Raw genomic sequence first — 20,146 nt, 5'->3', positions numbered from 1 at the left:
ACAGTTAGATCAAAGAAATATTCTTTTAATTTTTCTTTGTGCATGACACAACTAAAAGGACTGTCTATCAAAACATCTGCAAAAGTTTTAATATTTTTCCGTATATTTCGTTTGGGACCTGTTTGTTTTAAAAAAGATTCTGTTATTTTTTGAAGGTCTTGGAAATAATTTTGCAAGTGTTTATTTGGATAACATAACCATTTCTTTTTATTGTATTCTTTGGCTTTTATAAAAATGTTGACTTCCAACATCAACTGTACTTGGTCCCAATGTGCTACTGCCTGGTGTTCCTAAAAAATCATATTTTGTTTTAATCCATGAATTGTACAAAATTTTGATTTATTTTTTGATTATTTAAAATTACTGCAAAAACTTGTAAATTAATTTAATGTTGTTTAATTTATTATATGTATGAGAAGTTAGCCTATTTAAGACTAACATTTAGACATTCAGAAATTTACAAGTAGACAAGGAATTTACAAATGGTGGTTTATGACATAAGTATAAGTAATAGATGTCAAATAAATATTGGCATTTCTTTGAAAACACAGTCATTATAAATTTATTTATTGTTATCAATACTGATTTTGACTAAAAGTTTAAGATAATACCCATTTACTATAGATTTTTACCTGTATTGAAATGATGTGAAGTAGAAGGTTGGTTTCCGACATCAACTAAACTTGGTCCCAATATGCTGCTATCTGATGTTCCTAAGAAATTCAAAATTTGTTTTAACACATGAAATACTAAACATTGACAAATATTTAAAGTCACTAAACTTTAAAATTAGTTAAAAGTAACTTAATTTATTGCGTGTGTAAGAAGCAAACAAGGCTTCTTACATATAAATATTTTAAATTTGTCTTGTTTTTGACAAATAACTCACCATGTAAATGAAGTGATGGAACTGCCAATGCATTTAATCGTTTATTACGGTTTCGATCTCTCGCAGTAAAATGTATGTCGCAAACTAACTTTTTCGAGTAATAATCATAATCAACTGGAGTTTCCAGTTTCCCACCAACAAGATTGACCCAAGCCCTAAAACGCTCAGCGAACTTATCAGCATGAGGAAAACGATGCATTGGGACACCTGGAATTGAAAATAAACAAGAGTTGTGCAAGATTGATGATTTGATAGCTTATTATTTGTTATCTAGACAAACTGGTATGAAAGAATTGTATAATACTATTGCTTTTCTACAAAATATCAGTACTTTTTTGCAACTGGCATAATATGTGTAGATTATAGAAAATACTATGAGTATAATTAATGGCTAATGGAGATACATTTCAGCCAATATTAAAAAACTGAACTTACCACTGAAAGCGCATCCAAATGAACACAGTTTGGGCATTTTCAAAATGAACGTTGAATTAAACTTTTAACCAACACAAATAGCGTCCTATCGCGATGTTGTTGAACTCAATTCAACACGTATGTCACGTCGCAAAAACTACAGTAAGGCCGAGGAACTCTAAGATTTTTTTTGTTTGAACACACTTAAAACATAATATTGTTTGTAGATTTTGTTATTTAATCGTCAAATATATATATTACTAAAATTTATATGATAAAATGTTTAGTAATACAATTGTAGCTTTTGTGGCGACATCTGTTGTGATTTTGTGCTAACTAACTTAACTTAAGTTTTCAGATACAATTAATAGATGGAGCCGCTCTCTTTTGATAAATGTCAAATGTATGGAAGTGTACCCCCCCTGGAACTAACCCAATTTTCACTACAATAAGCACCGAAAGTGAGTCTCAAAAAAATTAACAAATTGACAAAATAGATGGCGCTTTTATAAGTTACTTAGTTGTGGATCTTTGGTGTTTGAAACATAATTATTTTGTTTCAAATGTTTAGGTCTAGACAAAAAATTTAGTGTAACATTTTCATTCCATACATTGCGTATTCAGTCGGTGTCTTAAGGTATCGACGGGCGTATATTTATTGTGTGTCGGCGAACAGTTTGCGGTATAGTTTGTTATGCATGCCGTGCCGGTCAGCGAGCGCCCGCCAGCGCTGCCAAACGCAATGGCCAAATGCAATCTCATTTCAAACTTACATTGTGTTCATGCCCGAAACGGGAGTGCATATCATTTGTTTCAATCTCTCGAGGTTTTCTCGACTGCAAGTTATATTTTATTTTTATCAATTTCAAACACATTTCATGGAATTGTAGAATTTGAGAATGGAATTTATTTTTAAAAAAGTTTTACTTTTGTCTATTTGTTAGATCTTGTTGGAAATAATATAAACCAATCAATTTGTAATTAATTATACTCTATGATATTTGTATCGATTAATCGATGAATGTTTATCCGGTTGCATAATCTATGGTGTCTAACACTGCCACTCTTTCCCTTTGCTTTTTTCTACCATGTAAAGCCGCATTCACATTTGCCTGACGTTCACATCTATGTGACGCGTTATGACGCATTTTTAATCAGTTCCGTTATAGCTCTCGGAGAGTTTACACATTCGCAATGTTTTTTCATGAATCATCCGATTCGGATTCAGATTATGAAGAAGATATGCAGTTATTTGCACTGGCAACACTTCTAATAAAACAAAAAAAGAGAAGAAGATATTGGATACATCCAGTAAATACAAAAAGATAGTTTAGTTTTAATAGATTGATCCTTATATTGTTTACATTTTGTATCATAAATCGCTTTATATTGTCGTACGTACTCGATCAGCTCGTCGTCCATACCTTCTGACGCGTCACAACACGACACGTGCGCGTGCACACTAGTCCGACCCGCTGTGTCGTGTCGCTGCGCCGTCCCCCGCACCTCACCCAACTGACGCGGACCGGGATCGCTACTGACGCGACACGACACAAGCCATCACGACACACTGCGTCAGAGAAGTGTGCACGCAACCATATTAATTGTATGAGACCGATACCTTTCTGACGCATCACGACACAACACGTCAGGCAAATGTGAACGCGGCTTTTAAGCCGCATTCACATTTGCCTGACGTGTCGTGTCGTGATGCTTTCTGTCGTGATGGCTACTGTTCACATCTATGTGACGCGTTATGACGCATTTTTAATCAGTTCCGTTATAGCTCTCGGAGAGTTTACACATTCGCAATGTTTTTTCATGAATCATCCGATTCGGATTCAGATTATGAAGAAGATATGCAGTTATTGGCACTGGCAACACTTCTAATAAAACAAAAAAAGAGAAGAAGATATTGGATACATCCAGTAAATACAAAAAGATAGTTTAGTTTTAATAGATTGATCCTTATATTGTTTACATTTTGTATCATAAATCGCTTTATATTGTCGTACGTACTCGATCAGCTCGTCGTCCATACCTTCTGACGCGTCACAACACGACACGTGCGCGTGCACACTAGTCCGACCCGCTGTGTCGTGTCGCTGCGCCGTCCCCCGCACCTCACCCAACTGACGCGGACCGGGATCGCTACTGACGCGACACGACACAAGCCATCACGACACACTGCGTCAGAGAAGTGTGCACGCAACCATATTAATTGTATGAGACCGATACCTTTCTGACGCATCACGACACAACACGTCAGGCAAATGTGAACGCGGCTTAAGTCAGATGTGTTCCTTAATCAGTGTTACCAACCCTACTGTTTTAACAGTAGATTTGCTGTTTTCACATTGATTTCAATGTTTTCTGTTTCATTCCTATTTTCTACTGTTTTTCAACTAGCGTTCAGAATCACCTATTACACTGCTATGCAAATTTTTTTAATAACCGCTTCGTAATAAAACGCAATGACACTAGATGGCAGTATCTTCTTTAGTCGGAATTCGAGGGAATTCCCGACTACATCATATGTGTTTGACAATCATATTTTTATGCACGGAGAAATCCCAATTTATGAATGACAGCTACACGCCTATTGTATTGCGTATTGTTTTATAGTCGCAACACCTTGAACAGTTTCTTTGAATTTCGGCGTCTATTAAAAAAAAACAAGAATTACAACGTTTTTGATAAAATGAGTAGTGATTCATCGACTGGGAAAAGTCCTCAGAAAAATGAGTGTGAAAATATTATAATGAAGTTGAAAAATAATTTTACTTTGTTTTTTGTTGTTGTGATTATAAATATATGTGATAATGTATGTGTGGTCTAGTAACTAAGAAAATGTTTATTATTTAATTATATGAGCAAAATGATTAAATCTGCCTTTTTTTCTTTACCTACTGTTTTCTACTGTTTTTTGTAGGGCGAGTTGTTGTTTTTTAGTTTTTTGAGGTTGGCAACACTGTCCTTAAAAAATCTCAATTATATTACTCAATCCGTGTTATTTTTCCCAAAACCCTTCAGGTTATGGGCCCAGAAAACACATTAAATAAATGTGCGTCATATAGTTTAATTAGTTAAATTAGTTAAATTTCAAAAAACGAGATGCCGAAAGATAGGTCTGCAACGCCATTGGACGCGTCGTCGGCATTATCTACATCTACGGCAAATAGTTCCGGAATAGCTGCAAATTTTGAAAAGCTCAGTGGGATTTCTAATTATGTCAATTGGAAATTTTTGATGCGAATGTATCTGGTCCACGAGGATTTATGGGATTGCATCGAAGAGTCGGCGCATGGAGTTCCCAAAGTCACGGACGGTCGCAAACAACTACGTGCACTTGCGAAAATATGTTTAATGGTACATCCATCATCTTTTGCACACGTGCGAAATGCAACCACCTGGTTTGAAGCATGGAATAATCTCAAGAAGGCATATGAAGACAAAGGGCTATGTAGACGCCTAGGTCTGTTACGCACATTATTCGGATTGAAATTGGAACAGTTTGAAAACTGTTAAAGTCACTGGTTGAAGATTTTTAACTACATCATAGAGTTTTTATTTACTAGATATGTCATATGTCACTATATTTTATTAGTTATGTCAAGTGTCATTGTTTTTCTAACTTTTCTTATAATATTAATTTTGATTAAAATAAATCCTTAAATACGGACTTTAATATGGTAGCAGAGCGTTAGCGTTACCATGAACAAATTTGAAATTAATATAGGAAAGTTGGAATGTGCTGCAAACTGGCCAACCTGGAAACATAAGGTAACCCTACTGCTTCGAGGTTCGGCAAATGATTTGGAACGAGCAATAAATGGTACCTTAAAGAAGCCAGTGCTATCTGACAATGATGTTGCGTCAGAGGAAGCAAGGGCTGCTTATGAAAAAGCTCTTAAGAAGTATCATGAAATTGACTGCGCAGCACAGCTGGTACTCACAGCAAATATGTCTGATGAAAATGTACAGAAAATTATGAGATTTCGTACTGCTCAAGAAGTATGGGACGAGCTTCACCGTCTCTATGATGGAACTTCCGAAGATCGATCGTATGATTTATGTATGCAATTCTTCAGTTACAAAAAGAATCCTGAACACGACATGACTACCCATCTGTCTAAGATCAAGAACCTCTGGTTTGAATTGAAGACTGAACTAGCGAAAGATGAGAAGTCTGATCTCCCGGATATATTGTTAATATGCAAAATACTTGACACATTACCGGAAGCCTATTTCTCATTCAAGTCGAGTTGGATTTTACTGTCGAAGAAGAATCGTACTGTAGAAAGTCTTACGTCTCAACTGTGTGCTCATGAAAAAGCATTACTTTGCAAAAATGAAGACACTGCTGCTGAAGCTTTAGTGACTTCAAACAATAGAGATGAAGTCAAACGGAAAGGGAAGAAGCTGAAATGCCCATATTGTAAGCAAATTGGAAATAAAATAAAGAACTGCTCAAAATGGATTTCTGCGGGAAGACCTCCCAAGCCAACAGTCTCCCAAAATACCAACCAAACTAACCTTTTGGCAATGCAAATCACTACTAGTCAAGCTATGAATACTGTAGTTGAAGATCCAAATAACTGGTATGTCGACAATGGTGCCACTCATCACGTCACCTTTCGCAACGACATTTTTGCCACTTTTGAATACTTCAAACAAGATAACACAGTGACAACAGCAAGTGGTACGATTAAAGCTATTGGAAAAGGAGCGGTTGATATAATTTCCACTGTAAACGGCAAAAGGTTAAATATTAGACTTCATGATGTCTGGTATGTTCCTGAAATTAAAAGAAATCTCTTCTCAGTTCTTGCTGCACAAGACATGTTAGATAAAAGCAAATTCATATCAAAGAGAGAAGTTTGTTATCTGAAAGTGAACGACAAAGTTAAATTAGTTGGAAAACGAGTGAAGAACGGAGGGCTGTACAAGTTAAATATTCAATGTTTAACAAACATCACTCCTAACATAAACACTGTTGAAGCAACTGATAACGTCCTGCAACTTTATCATGAAAGGTTTGCCCACCAAAGTAAAAGGCATGTTAAGAAGGTTATTGAACACGAGCTTGGACTCAAAGTTAATCTGGACTCTGAATTATGCACTGGCTGTATTTATGGAAAAATGCACAGACGAAAATTTGGGACTAGAGAACGAGCCAAGACACCAGGAGAGGTCATTCATACTGACGTTTGTGGACCTTTTCCAGAATCCTTCAACAAAAATAAGTACTTCGTACTATTCAAAGATGATTTTACCAAATATCGTCACGTATTTTGTATCAAACATAAGTCTGAAGTACATTTAAAACTACAGCAAGTACTACAAGAATACAAAGTGGCCGGATATTTAGTTAAAGAGATCATCTCGGACAATGGAGGAGAATTTGACAATGAGAAAGTGAGAAAAATACTTCGACAGGAAGGTACATCTCAAAGACTTACAATGCCATATACGCCGCAACAAAATGGAAGCAGCGAGCGTGAAAACCGGACATTAGTCGAGGCCGCCAGAAGTATGATGCACGCTCAACAATTACCCGTTGCCGCCTGGGCTGAATTAATATCAACTGCGACGTACATCCTCAACAGGACTGGACCTACTCCAGTACCAAATAAATCTCCATATGAACTCTGGTTTAATAAGAAGCCATCAATCAAACATCTGAGAATAATTGGCTCAGAATGCTATGCACATGTTCCTAAGCAGAAGCGGAAAAAGATGTCTAAGAACGCTGAAAGATGTATATTGATTGGCTATGATGGAGATGATGGTTACCGTCTTCTAAAACGTGAACAAAATGGAAAATTCACTTTGATCAGATCTAGAGATGTTTTGTTCAATGAAAATGTCATTAAATCTATTGGTCTCGAGGAACCTGAAGTTTTTGAAGAATCTTCTGTTGAAATTGAGCTATCTTCAAACAACGACAATCATAAAATGCATGAAGCAAGGGAGGAAGAACGTGAGAAACAATGCGAGCCAGAATTTAATCTGCCAATATCTGAAGTTGAATCTCAATCCGAAGTTCACATTGAACCCACTTGTGATGTGCCTCAACCATTTAATGATTTACCTGACCAAACTGAAAATGAACATGAAGAATCAAATGACGAACAAATCTTTGAGCATGATATACATGAAGATGAGATACCTGTTGAATCGAGAATACAATTGAGAGATAGATCTCAACTACGACCACCAGTTCGATATGATGATTATGTTTTGATGTCTGCAGCAAATGTTTTATCAAATGGTGAAGATCCAAAGACATATCAAGAAGCCCTTGCAAGTCCAGAAAAGAATCAATGGATTCAAGCTATGAATAGTGAAATGAAATCACTTAAAGAGATGAAAACTTGGATTTTAGTGCCACTACCTAAAGGCAGAAAGCCAGTTTCATGCAAATGGGTATACAAAACTAAAACAAACGCTGATGGATCTCTTGATAAATTTAAAGCAAGGCTAGTAGCTCGTGGCTATACACAAAGAAAAGGCATTGATTACGAAGAGACATTTAGCCCAGTTGCCAAAATGGCTACAATACGTTCTGTATTGAGCATAGCTGCAAATGAAGGACTAACGCTAACACAATTCGACGTGTCAACAGCTTTTCTGAATGGATCGTTATCTGAGGAAATCTTCATGAAACAACCTGAGGGTTATAATGATGGTTCAAATAACGTATGCAAGCTGATGAGAAGCCTTTATGGTTTAAAACAAGCGCCACGGTGCTGGAACAAATGCATCGTTGATTATCTAACATCTATTAACTTCAAGCAATGTGATAATGATAACTGTTTATTTATAAGAAACACAAGGAACTCAAAAATCATATTGGCTTTATACGTAGATGATGGTTTGATTGCTTCAAGCAACCTACTTGAATCAAAAAGAGTTATGAAGGAGCTGACACGACGTTTCAAAATAACTATCAAAGCAGCAACTTACTTCCTTGGTCTAGAAATAAAAAAAACAGAGTCTAGTATTAAACTCTCTCAAAAGAATTATACAGAAAAGCTCTTAATACGTTTTGGAATGAGTGATTGTAAAGCGGTTACAACACCTATTATCAAAGAAGACTTGGAGAAAGAGTCAATAGATGAAATTACATTTCCTTATAGAGAAGCTGTAGGAGCCTTGGCCTATCTTATGGTTGGAAGTAGACCAGACCTAGCTTATGCTATAAGTGTGGTATCTAGAGCATTAGATAAGCCCACTCCTGCAGATGTTTCAAGGGTCAAGAGAATCTTAAGATACATTAAGGGAACCCTGGACAACGGTATTGTCTACAAAAAGGAATATAAGACAGGAATCCTAGAATGCTATAGTGATTCAGATCATGCGGGTGATGCCACCACAGGACGTTCAACGTCTGGAATTTTATGTTTATATTCAGGAGCAGCAATTTCATGGTGCAGTCGTAGACAGACTTGTGTTGCCATATCCAGCACGGAAGCTGAACTAGTTGCTGCTAGCGAAGCAGCTCGAGAGATAATCTGGCTGAAAAGATTATTTAACGAAATATCAACTCTCAAAGAGGTACCTAAACTCAAAGTTGATAATGATGCAGCTGTAAAGATTGCTAAAAATCCTGAAATGCATAGAAGAATTAAACATATTGCTATACGACATTTCTACATAAGAGAACTCGTAGAAAATGGTGATATTACTGTAGAGTATGTACCGACAGAATTTCAATTGGCGGACATTCTGACAAAAGCGGTCCACAGACCAAAGCTTCTTCAGATATCCAAAGAAATTGGACTCACAATGATGTAGTCAAAAAGGGAGGATGTTAAAGTCACTGGTTGAAGATTTTTAACTACATCATAGAGTTTTTATTTACTAGATATGTCATATGTCACTATATTTTATTAGTTATGTCAAGTGTCATTGTTTTTCTAACTTTTCTTATAATATTAATTTTGATTAAAATAAATCCTTAAATACGGACTTTAATAAAAACATGGAAGCGTATCTCTTGAAGATCACGGAGTTAGATCAACAACTACGAGATATAAACGCTCCATTGGACGATGATTTTCTGTCTGTGGTAATATTGAGTGGCTTACCGCCGGATTATGATCCGCTCATCATGGCATTAGAAAATTCAAACATCAAATTATGCAGTGAAATAGTAAAGGGCAAATTATTACAAGAAAATCTACGCAGAGATTTCGAGAAATGTGAAGAAAATGCATTATTTACAAATCGCGTAAAGAATGAAAAGAGAAATTTTTCAAAGGTAAGATGTTTTATATGTAAAAAACCTAATCACTATGCCAAAAACTGTCCAACCAAAATAAATAAAAAGGAGAGGAGATGTGATAAGTATGAAAAGGCCTGGAATGGAACATTATTGACAGCGTTGTCTGTTGACATAAACTCTAATGCATGGTACATTGATTCCGGAGCAACTTGTCATATGACAAATAACAAAAGTTTACTGCAAAACTACAGTGTGCATACTCCCAAGTTAGTGACAGTGGCCAACAATAATAAAATGTATAGCGAGGGACATGGTGATGTTGAAATACTACTCAAAGGACACACTCAACCTACTAAGTTAATTGAGGTTATTTATGTGCCTGGACTGTCAACAAACTTAATTTCAGTTGGAAAAATGGCTTCAAAAGGACTGGAGGTGCAATTTGACATCAACAAATGTAACATTTATTGCAACAAAATCCCAGTTGCCAGCGCTTCAAGGATCAATGGTGTCTACCAATTGGATACTGCAACTCAACATTCAGTGAGTATTGTTCAGCCTGAAATCCAATGTAAAAGCAATCAACATGCTGAAACTGTAAATTTATGTGAGATAAAACCATCACAGGAGCTGTGGCATCGCAGGCTCGGACATCTGAATAGGAGAAGTATGGAACTGCTCCGTCAAGGTATGGCAAGTGGTATTAATTACACTGTTAGTGATTATACTCCCTGTGTAGCTTGTTTAAAAGGAAAACAAAGTAGATTACCATTCCCGAAGCAGTCTTATACTAGAGCGACTGAGAAGCTAGGTCTTATACATTCTGACCTGTGTGGGCCTATGTCAGTTAATTCATTTAGTGGTGCTAAATATCTATTAACATTTATTGATGACTATACAAGGATGACATTTGGTTATTTTATTAGAAATAAAAGCGAAGTATTGCCTGTATTCAAGATTTTCAAAAAATTTGTGGAAAATCAAACCAATTTAAAAATTAAAATGCTGCGAACAGACAATGGTCGTGAGTATGTCAATAAAGATTTTCAGTTATTTCTACAGGAACATGGCATCAAGCATCAGACGACTGTCCCATACTCACCACAACAAAATGGTGTGGCAGAGCGGGCCAATCGCACAATTATAGAGGCGGGACGATGCATGTTGCAGGAAGCTGGATTGGACCGAAGGTTCTGGGCAGAGGCATTGAATACTGCTATTTATGTCAAAAACAAGTCACCGAGCAAAGCGGTGAGGGGCACCACACCAGAGGAAAAATGGTCAGGTAATAAAATAAATTTATCTAATTTAAGAACATTTGGCTGTGTTGCATATGCAATGATTCCTAATGAACAACGCAAGAAATTAGATGCAAAATGTAAACAATATATATTTGTTGGATACTGTAGTGAATCAAAAGGATACAGGTTAATTGATCCAGAAAATCCTTCTAAATGCATTAAATCCAGGGATGTACAATTCTTAGAAAGAAAAATGTATAAAAATTTAGTGTTGAATAAAGGAAATAAAACTTCCGATTGTGAACTAAACATTAGTAATGAAGATGATTTAAATAATAATGATATTAATGATCAAGTCAATCCAACGTCTGTGATTGAATCATCTGATTCCAACAGTGCTGATACAAGTGCTTCTGGTTGTAGCTTCATTGATGACCCTGATGATGTCACCTGGAATCCTGACATGACTTTGCAACAATCAAGTGATTCTGATGACACTGTAAGCATTGCAGTGGCGATGACAGCATGTCACAATGGTGAACCACAAACAATTCAAGATGCACTGTCTGGTCCTGATGCTGAGCACTGGAGGAAAGCCATTGCAGATGAATATAAATCATTTGAAAAGAATAAAGCTTGGGATCTTACATTACTACCTGCCGGAAAGAAAGCTGTAAAATGTAAATGGGTCTTCAAGAAGAAGCTTGGATCAGAAGGTGAGTTACTTCATTATAAAGCGCGCCTTGTAGCTAAAGGGTTTACACAGGAATATGGGATTGATTACAAGGAAACCTACTCACCTGTAGTACGATACTCAACTATACGTACATTAATTGCCTTAGCAGTCAATTTAGACTTATATATTGACCATATGGATGTCAAGACAGCCTTTCTGAATGGGGATTTGCAGGAGACTGTCTATATGGTACAGCCAGATGGATATAAAGTAAAAGGTAAAGAAAACTATGTATTCAAACTGAATAAAGCAATATATGGACTCAAGCAGGCATCAAAGGCCTGGTATGATAAAATTGATAGCGCCCTAACAGACCTTCAGTTTAGAAAAACACTCGGTGAACCTTGTGTCTATATTAGATCAGATGCCCCTGATAATCTCATTATATTAGCTCTGTATGTTGATGATATTCTCATTTTCAGCAAGGATTCATTAGCAAAGACAAAACTGAAAGAGGAATTAATGAAAAAATTTGAAATGAAAGACCTTGGCCGAGCTACACATGTATTGGGAATGCGTTTGAATCAACAAGAAAATAAAATTACTCTTGATCAGAGAAGATACATAGAAAAGGTATTGGAGCAATTTAATATGACTGATTGCAAGCCTGTGAGTACACCCTTGGAATGTGGTCTTAAACTAGAAAAGGGAGATCAGACCGAATTAGATTCTAAATATAGAAGCCTCGTTGGATGTATTATGTATATCGCCGTTTGTACAAGACCTGACATAGCACATGCAGCAAGCTTATTGAGCCAGTTTAATAATTGTCACTCGGATACACATTGGAAAGCAGCAAAGCGAGTCTTAAGATATTTAAAGGGAACTATAGATTATAAAAAGAAGTCTTCACTATGTGTTACTGGATATGTAGATGCAGATTGGGCATCTAACCAGCTAGACAGGCGTTCTTACACTGGTTATGTCCTTAAGATAGGTAACTCCGCTGTTTCATGGGAGAGCCGTAAACGAAGGACTGTGGTTCCTAACGAAATCCTCAGACCTATTAATATCCCATTCTTACTAACTTTGGCCCATACCCCCCTGGTGAAGGTTTTATTTAAATTTTTAATCTCTAACAAAATTAATCTTTAATTGTCTAAGTTTCTGATATTTTAAACTGTAGGTAGTTTACTAACTCTTGTGTTGTCCTTTTCAGTGTCCCAACTGAAGTCATCAGCTACCGGTCACTTGTCAAAGCATACTGGAATTCGTATTTCTGGACTGCCATTAGCTATTACAGTTTTTTTTGTTTTTTTCTTATTTATTTACATCTTTCATTATCAATTACCTTCAACCTTGACGTTGGCAAAATCATCGAAGTTACGATGGAGTCCAGTATTAATTAAAAGAAGAAGAAGAAGAAGAAAGGACTGTGGCATTGTCTAGCACAGAGGCAGAGTACATGGCACTGTGCGAAGGAGCTAAGGAGGCTCAATTTATTAGAAGTTTTGTTTATGAATGTTTAGGTACATATTTATCAGTAATTTTGTATAATGATAGTCAGTCAGCACAGAAAATTTGTAACAGTCAGATTAATCATAGTCGAAGAAGGACATAGATATAAGACATCATTATGTAAAACAAATTGTGAAAGATAAAATTGTTAAATTAGAATATTTGGCTACTGAATATATGCCTGCAGATGTTTTGACAAAATGTTTAAGTAAGGATAAACATAGTAATTGTATTTCTCATCTTGGTTTACAAATTGTTTAGTTTAAGGGCAGGTGTTGGAAATAATATAAACCAATCAATTTGTAATTAATTATACTCTATGATATTTGTATCGATTAATCGATGAATGTTTATCCGGTGCATAATCTATGGTGTCTATTGCTGCCACTCTTTCTCTTTGCTTTTTTCTACCATGTAAGTCAGATGTGTTCCTTAATCCTTAATAAATCTCAATTATATTACTCAATCCGTGTTATTTTTCCCAAAACCCTTCAGATCACAAGCTGCCTAAAGGATATGAGAAGCGAAATAAGCATTTTATATATATTTGTCTACTGTAAAAACATGGATAAAACGTTACGATTGGTAGATTCAGAATCAAATCACCAACTACATACTTTATAGTGCGTACCTTCTCTCTTGCTTACAGTCAATATAGTGTGCCAAATATGATTTTCCATCCAACTTAATATCTTATCTTGAATAGTACAAGTACTTACAAATAGCAAACAAGGAAACATTTGTCACATCATTAAAGTTAACGTCAGACAATGTTTTTTATCAAACTAATAATTTTTTAATTCAAAGAACAAAATGTATTGCTAGGGAGTGCAAAATTTATCGCCCTCTGTCCAAAGCCTTGTTTCCTTTAATTGTATGAACCGAATTTGTACGGGGAATTACGCAGAACTATTTATGTTCATTCAACACTCGGTACCAAACGCAATGTTGTTTGCCGCTAAGCTGAACCTAAATTACATAATCGAGCTGGGCTTCATTGAATTTAATTAAAACTTGTATAAATTCGAGTTGTAGCAGATTGCGTTTTAGCGTCGCTGTACCAGAAGAATATTCCAATTTCTATTTTAATTTTAATCCCGGGTGTTGGCGCCGTTTCCGCTACAGCACAATAGATGGCGCTGTATGTCTGTTAAATCGCGATTGTTAAAAATTTGTCTTGCTAGTAATATACTTCCCGCGTATTGCTGATACTTTGGTATATGTTTGGTTGGTTTTCTTTGCGTTCTTGAGGTCGTTTGAGTTCTGTAGTATTCGTTCGTTCCGCTGTTGCATAGATTATACCTTATATTTGAAATAGATGTGCAACTCTACTTTTATAAATTACCAATAACTACAAATGTGAACAGAAGATGGCGCTGATTAAAATTCAAATATAGGTAGCGCTGTACTCGTTTATTAGTTATTTATAATTTTTCTCAAAAGCAAATGACAAAATGTTTAATTTTAAGTACTTTTAGTAATTTACACTGGATACAGTGCTCACAAAAATTTTAAGAAATATAATTAATATGGTATTAAACCAGTATCTCTTAATTTTTGCAATGAAAAGATAAAACCTTATTAAATTTATTCTTAAAATATAGACTGGAAAGGTTCGATGATAAAAAAAACGCAATTTGTTGTATTATTTCTTTTTATTTTTAAGAATACGTGTCTTATAATATTTTTCCGCCTGGAGTTTAATGTTGTCCTCTCTGTTGAAATTTGTGCTTTTGCCATTTAGAATCCTGTTTACAGTAGTGCACCAACTGCTTAATGTTATATTTAGAGCTAAATTGCAACAAAATTTTACTAACTTATCTTTATGTGTCAAGCATGTTAGAAAGGAAAAGTCACATAGGGTGCCTATTAATAATTTAATATGAGCTTTAATATTTTTTCTTTCTGGCTCAGAGGACAAAATTTTATTTGTTATTTTAAAAATTTCTGTTAGACATTTGTGAAATTTATCTGAAGGGCAGTTGAGGGATCTCTTCGTCTGGTCTCTTTCATAAATTAAACTATCTATTGTACATTTTTTTCGTATTTCACTGTTGCATTTTAAACAATTTTTAAATATTTTTTTACATTTTTTAACAATAAATCCCCCAACATACCGCTTAGATTCTTCATTTAAAAATGTGTCATTTTTATTGTCATCTTTGCTCAGTATTTCTAATAAAGGATCAATACAATGGTTTTCTTTTACGGTTGTTTGACTCCCAACAACTTTATTTCCCTTTCTAAGCAAATGCTTCAGACACTGTAAAGCCTTATTACTGTCTTTTTCACAATTGGCACCAACTGCATGTACAGAATTAAAATTATTAACCAATAATGTTTTAAAGGCACACACAAATTGCCAACATGTAGGAGACACATTCCTAACTCCATTACTTCTAATGGAAGAAAAAAAGTTTTCAAGCGGATCCTGATTAAAATTTCTAGTCAGGAGGCTTGTTACATTATACTTATTTTTTGTATAATTTATCATTTCTTTAAAAACTAATATGTTCTTTATCCAGTTTTTAATGGATGGTACCTGAACAAATTTTGTTATTTTCGTTCCATCTCCTCTTCCCATGGTTTCAAATTGCATTGACCTTAATATGGGTAAACAATCATCCCATAATTTATGGTGGATGGAGTTAACTTTTAAGCAGCTTTTATAAAGTTTTGATGACTCTTGATAGCTATGCCCATAAAAGGCATCAAATAATTTGTCAAAGATGAATAAAAACTCAGCTGTATCTTCACACTCTTTTGGAAGTATATTATGCTCTGAAAATAATAATACAGAATTATTTCAAATGGTTTCTTTTGTCTAAACAGCGTGTCTTTACCATCGCGACAATAAATTAAAATATAAAATTGTATTAAACATTAACATCCTTTAAACACCAATATTTACAGAGTTATTAAATTTTCCAAAACAAAGAATTTTAGAACAGCCTTAGGTTACAAGGAATATGAATAGGTTTAATGAATTTAAAAGAGACAAAACATACTGTTAGAAGGAGAGGCTTGTAATGCGACGCTGTGGCAACGAATGAAAAAGTCTCTGAATGTATGAATCGGTCAGTTGTAGTTGTATAGGTGTTACAAGTTTTGTTACTTTTTTATTTAATTAGTTTGTTGAAAATTACTTTTTTATTATGGATTTTTTAATATTAATATTTTTATGATTATTGGCAAGTAGCGTTAGAGGTGTATTCATTTCTTGTCACGGTTGTAACGACACGCTGTATATTTCATTAAAAAAGAATAAAGAAAATAAAACTGATAAGAAACTGGGGTTGACAAAAAGACGCTCTTAAAGGGACAGTTCAGTGAAAATACTGGTAAGCAATGTTTCAAAGGTTTTACATACTTGCTAAAAACCGTAAAGTCGCTGACACTCTTTGACTGAAAACTTGAGCTGCATTTTTTACTTTCATTTTTGGAATCTTTTCTTTTATTACGTGGTGCTCAGTTAATTTATTTAACATTCTTATGTCATCCTCACCAACATCCACATCTAATAACATTTTTAAATGTTCCCATTTGGCAATTTTCACTTTACCACCTTGAATAAACCTGACATTTTTTTCTAGAAAATTATTTCTTATACCCTTGATCAAATGAGGGGAATCAAAAATTGGGAAAACTTTTATGTCATCAACCTCAAAAGCTAAGCTTTGGTATTCTTTGTTTTGTCGCATATATTTTTCCTTAGTTTCAATGTACAAACTATTAATTGCACTCATATTTGGTCCTCCCTGGTCGCAAATGGTTGCAACTACCTTTAATCCACATGAATGGATTTTTTTAATTACATCCGTAATTAAGGTTTTTAATATTTCTTTTTTTGTTGCACCTTGACAAAATGTAAAGCATAAAGGTTGCTTAAATTTAGCTTTTATACCTTTAATCATAAAGACCAAAGCATGGTCTGCTATTTTTATATGTTTACCACTTTCGGGGTACTCTAACCCCATAATTTGATCCCAGATATTTGAATACTGCATTCCTGGGGTTAGTGCAACTTCATTAAATATTAATGTGCACAATTTTTTCTCTTCCGGTAATTTCTTTACCCTTTTTTTTAAGTTTTCTAGAATGACGTTATTCATCCCTGGTTCGACAGGAATTAAATTTAAAACTTGTTGCAAGCTTCTTTTTGATGGTAGAACAAAAATTCTCTGCATAAAATTATATGCTTTTGGACTTTGCTTATAAAGAGATAAGGCCAACATTTTTTCCTCAATAGAAAATCTTCTTCCTCTAGGTTTTTTAATATGCTGTTGTTGCATTTTTGTAAATAAAAATGAAGTCTCCGGAAATCGCTCAATAACATGCAAAAATTTTTGAGAATTTCTTTCAGCTTTTTTATCATTTGTTTATAAGTTTTACATTTTAATCGTTCTTTTAGAAGCTTTATTTTGAGCTTCGATAACTCGCTTGGCAATTTCATTATTCCTGTGAAAAAATATATAACTATTAGATATAAATGTTACTAGTCAAAAGATTAAGTTTGCAAACAGTGACAAAAAGCAAATGTGTGTGCATTGAAATTCAAAGAAATCCAGAATTATAACTTTATTCAACTTAGGCTTGTTTTAATCTTTTATAAAAAAAAATTGAAATCTACAATCAGTTCAATAATTTACATCTGTTCAGAGAGGACTCAACAAGATTTCTTTTCGGAATCTTTTTGGAATATAAGGATCTTGCCATGTGCTCAAGCTTTCTTATTAACAAAAAGTTGGTAGTTCAGCCGTCAAAACGTAACAAAGTTTCTTTCGTTTTTATAATAGAATATCTAATCTCTGATATTTTTTATTATCATTAAAAAATTACAAAAAAACGGTATTTTTTTGCAAGAGCAATAACATCTTACTTATTATTGAATATACATATGGCCTTGTACACTGAAAATATGTTAAATATTTAATTTACCTTTCTTTGCAAATACTTTTTTTGTTCCACGTGAGAATGAAGGTATTTGTACAGAAATAACATCAGGAACAGTTTGATGTTCCAGGCCAGTAACAGGTATACTCCCATCATTAACAACTGAAATGAATATAAAAGTATTCAATTAAAGAGATAAATGCCATTAATACTAGAATAAAAACAATGTACTTGTGGCCGAATTGGCAGCCAAAAAAAAAAAAGATCAATACATAAAAGATTATAGTGCACAAGAATATGTGACCTAAGTGCACTCACTGTTCCTTTACTGTTATAGCTCAATGCGGATAATGGATATATGACACAACCAGATAACGATCAGGCACAGAGACTGTTAATTGCATTAAAATTGCCTCATAGTATTGCATTGATTATATATTTAGTATTGATTATCTCGGAGTTAATCTAGAAATTCAAGAAATGAATTTCCTTTACTCATAAAGGCAGCATAGCAAGCAACTCATAAACACATCTGCTGCCATTTTATTAACTGACAAATAAAATTTGTCCAATATTACCACCATATTAACCTTTGTTTCACATAATTTTATACTTTAATATACACTGAAATACAGAACTACTTACATAAATTTAAAGTAGGAATGCTATTGGCTGTAAGTCTATTACCAGAAGTATGGAAGTGTCCTTCAAAATGCCTTCTACAAAGACGAACATTCTTATGTATATAATCGTTGCCCTTATTTTTCAGATCTTCACCAAGGACAGATTTCCATTTATTGAATCTATCCTCGTGAGGGTAACTTGGTGATGGAAATGAGTGCAGTGGTCCTAAAATAAAAATTCATAGCATAAATTATTGAAATAAGAATTAAAGGTGTTAGAGCAATAACATCTTCGTTGCTGCACACATTGGCCATCTTGGCAAAGGAGGTATCAGAGTTAATCACAAAACAAGCCAGAAGTAAAAGTTGTACTTTTGTGTTTTGCCTAGTGTGTTATGTAGCCAAGGGCCATCTTTAAAAGATTGCAGTAACGCAATTACAACCCTTCGGTTTGCGGTTGATCATGCGCAGCAGTTATCATTTAACACCATTTAAAAGAGCCCAACAAACAAAAGTTCGTTTTCAGTCTGAGATTATGCTTGAAGTTTTTCGATAGGCAATATTCATAGTAAGTGTAACAAATAGAAGATAAGTAGGCTAAGTAGGATATACAAACTTAGAACTTACCTTTAAATTCACAAGCAAAATAACACTTTCTTTGCATGATTGATGCTGTTAATCACCTTTCAACAAAGCCAAACCGTTGAACAATCGGAAATCAAGTAGTCAGAGCGCCAAGGTCAATAATAATAAGCAAAGATAAGTCCAGAGTCAATAGCGGGGTCAATTCGTAAAGGCAAATATCAAATAGTCCAAAGAGAGCACAAGTATTCCGAAAAAGCAAAAATTGATCAAACACAACAGCGCACCGTTAAGTTTTGAAAACTTGTGTTGATTTTTATAATGTAACTGTCACTTGTATTACCAGCCTGTCTAAAAATGATTTCCATTTATAACTAATCAATTTTAAACTTTTAATTATTCAGTTTTAAACTAATATATACTTATTTGTACCTGTTCAATTACAACATTGTCAAGAAATTATTTTTCAAAATAATCGTATTTATATATTAGTAACAACGGTGATTTAATCTATAATTTCTTTGATTTTTTTATTATGGCAATACTTTCGTTGTCACTGGCCTAACTGTCTCCATCTATCTCAAATTATGTAACAATTACTAATTTGCTTCGTATATGTGACCTATAGATGGCCCTACTTTCCATACATTAACTTTTGTTCATACTTTTGTATTGAAGTTTCACCCCCCTGCGCTGTTGGTTGTTGAGACGTCCAAATTCCGGACACACGTTTCGTAGGAGTGTAAACGTTATGTAATTAACAAAGAATGTTGATTGAGAATCCGTTTATTCTCTGTCTGTTTTTTTGATGAAATTCCAACATAGTTTTCCAAGGATAGCTGTGCTAACAAAATACCGAAAGATAATATTGACACAATGTTCTGATTTTCTTAGCTGTATTTTCACAAACTTACATAAACGTTGTTTAAATATGCGTTATTTATTCATAATCTGGTATGTTTAAATACAGACGTAATAAAAAACTTGAGCGGTGTCAAGGGACACCCGGATGGAACGAAGTTCCTTTCAATTAATTAGTGAAGGAACCAATGTTTATTCTATGCATAAAAAACTTAAGTC

General features: G+C 34.4%; 1 protein-coding gene and 1 long non-coding RNA gene across 2 annotated transcripts; both read right to left on the bottom strand.

The window, feature by feature from the left end:
• Positions 1–102: 102 nt before the first annotated feature.
• Positions 103–1,539, bottom strand: LOC106716698. The gene is made up of 4 exons (XM_045685808.1): positions 1,325–1,539; positions 890–1,096; positions 633–713; positions 103–290 (listed from the first exon to the last, which is right to left on the bottom strand). Exons 1-4 carry the CDS (start codon positions 1,359–1,361, stop codon positions 208–210), a joined length of 408 nt encoding a protein of 135 aa, XP_045541764.1. The 5' UTR covers positions 1,362–1,539; the 3' UTR covers positions 103–207.
• Positions 1,540–14,613: 13,074 nt separating this feature from the next.
• LOC123723237 lies at positions 14,614–18,564 on the bottom strand. Its single transcript, XR_006756690.1, has 3 exons — positions 18,507–18,564; positions 17,907–18,023; positions 14,614–14,716 (listed from the first exon to the last, which is right to left on the bottom strand). It is a non-coding gene; the product is annotated as an uncharacterized LOC123723237 (long non-coding RNA).
• Between the last annotated feature and the right edge of the window lie 1,582 nt (positions 18,565–20,146).

The sequence above is a fragment of the Papilio machaon genome, chromosome W, assembly GCF_912999745.1.
Source record: "Papilio machaon chromosome W, ilPapMach1.1, whole genome shotgun sequence".
Taxonomy (NCBI): Eukaryota; Metazoa; Arthropoda; class Insecta; order Lepidoptera; family Papilionidae; genus Papilio; species Papilio machaon.
This window is presented reverse-complemented; position numbering and strand designations above follow the sequence as displayed.

Excerpts from the sequence above, each read along its gene's own strand:
- LOC106716698 (XM_045685808.1), bottom strand. The coding sequence starts at position 1,361 with ATGCCCAAACTGTGTTCATTTGGATGCGCTTTCAGTG. Across the intron at positions 1,097-1,324 it reads ATTTGGATGCGCTTTCAGTG|GTGTCCCAATGCATCGTTTT; the intron begins GTAAGTTCAGTT and ends TTTCAATTCCAG. Across the intron at positions 714-889 it reads TCCATCACTTCATTTACATG|GAACATCAGATAGCAGCATA; the intron begins GTGAGTTATTTG and ends TGAATTTCTTAG.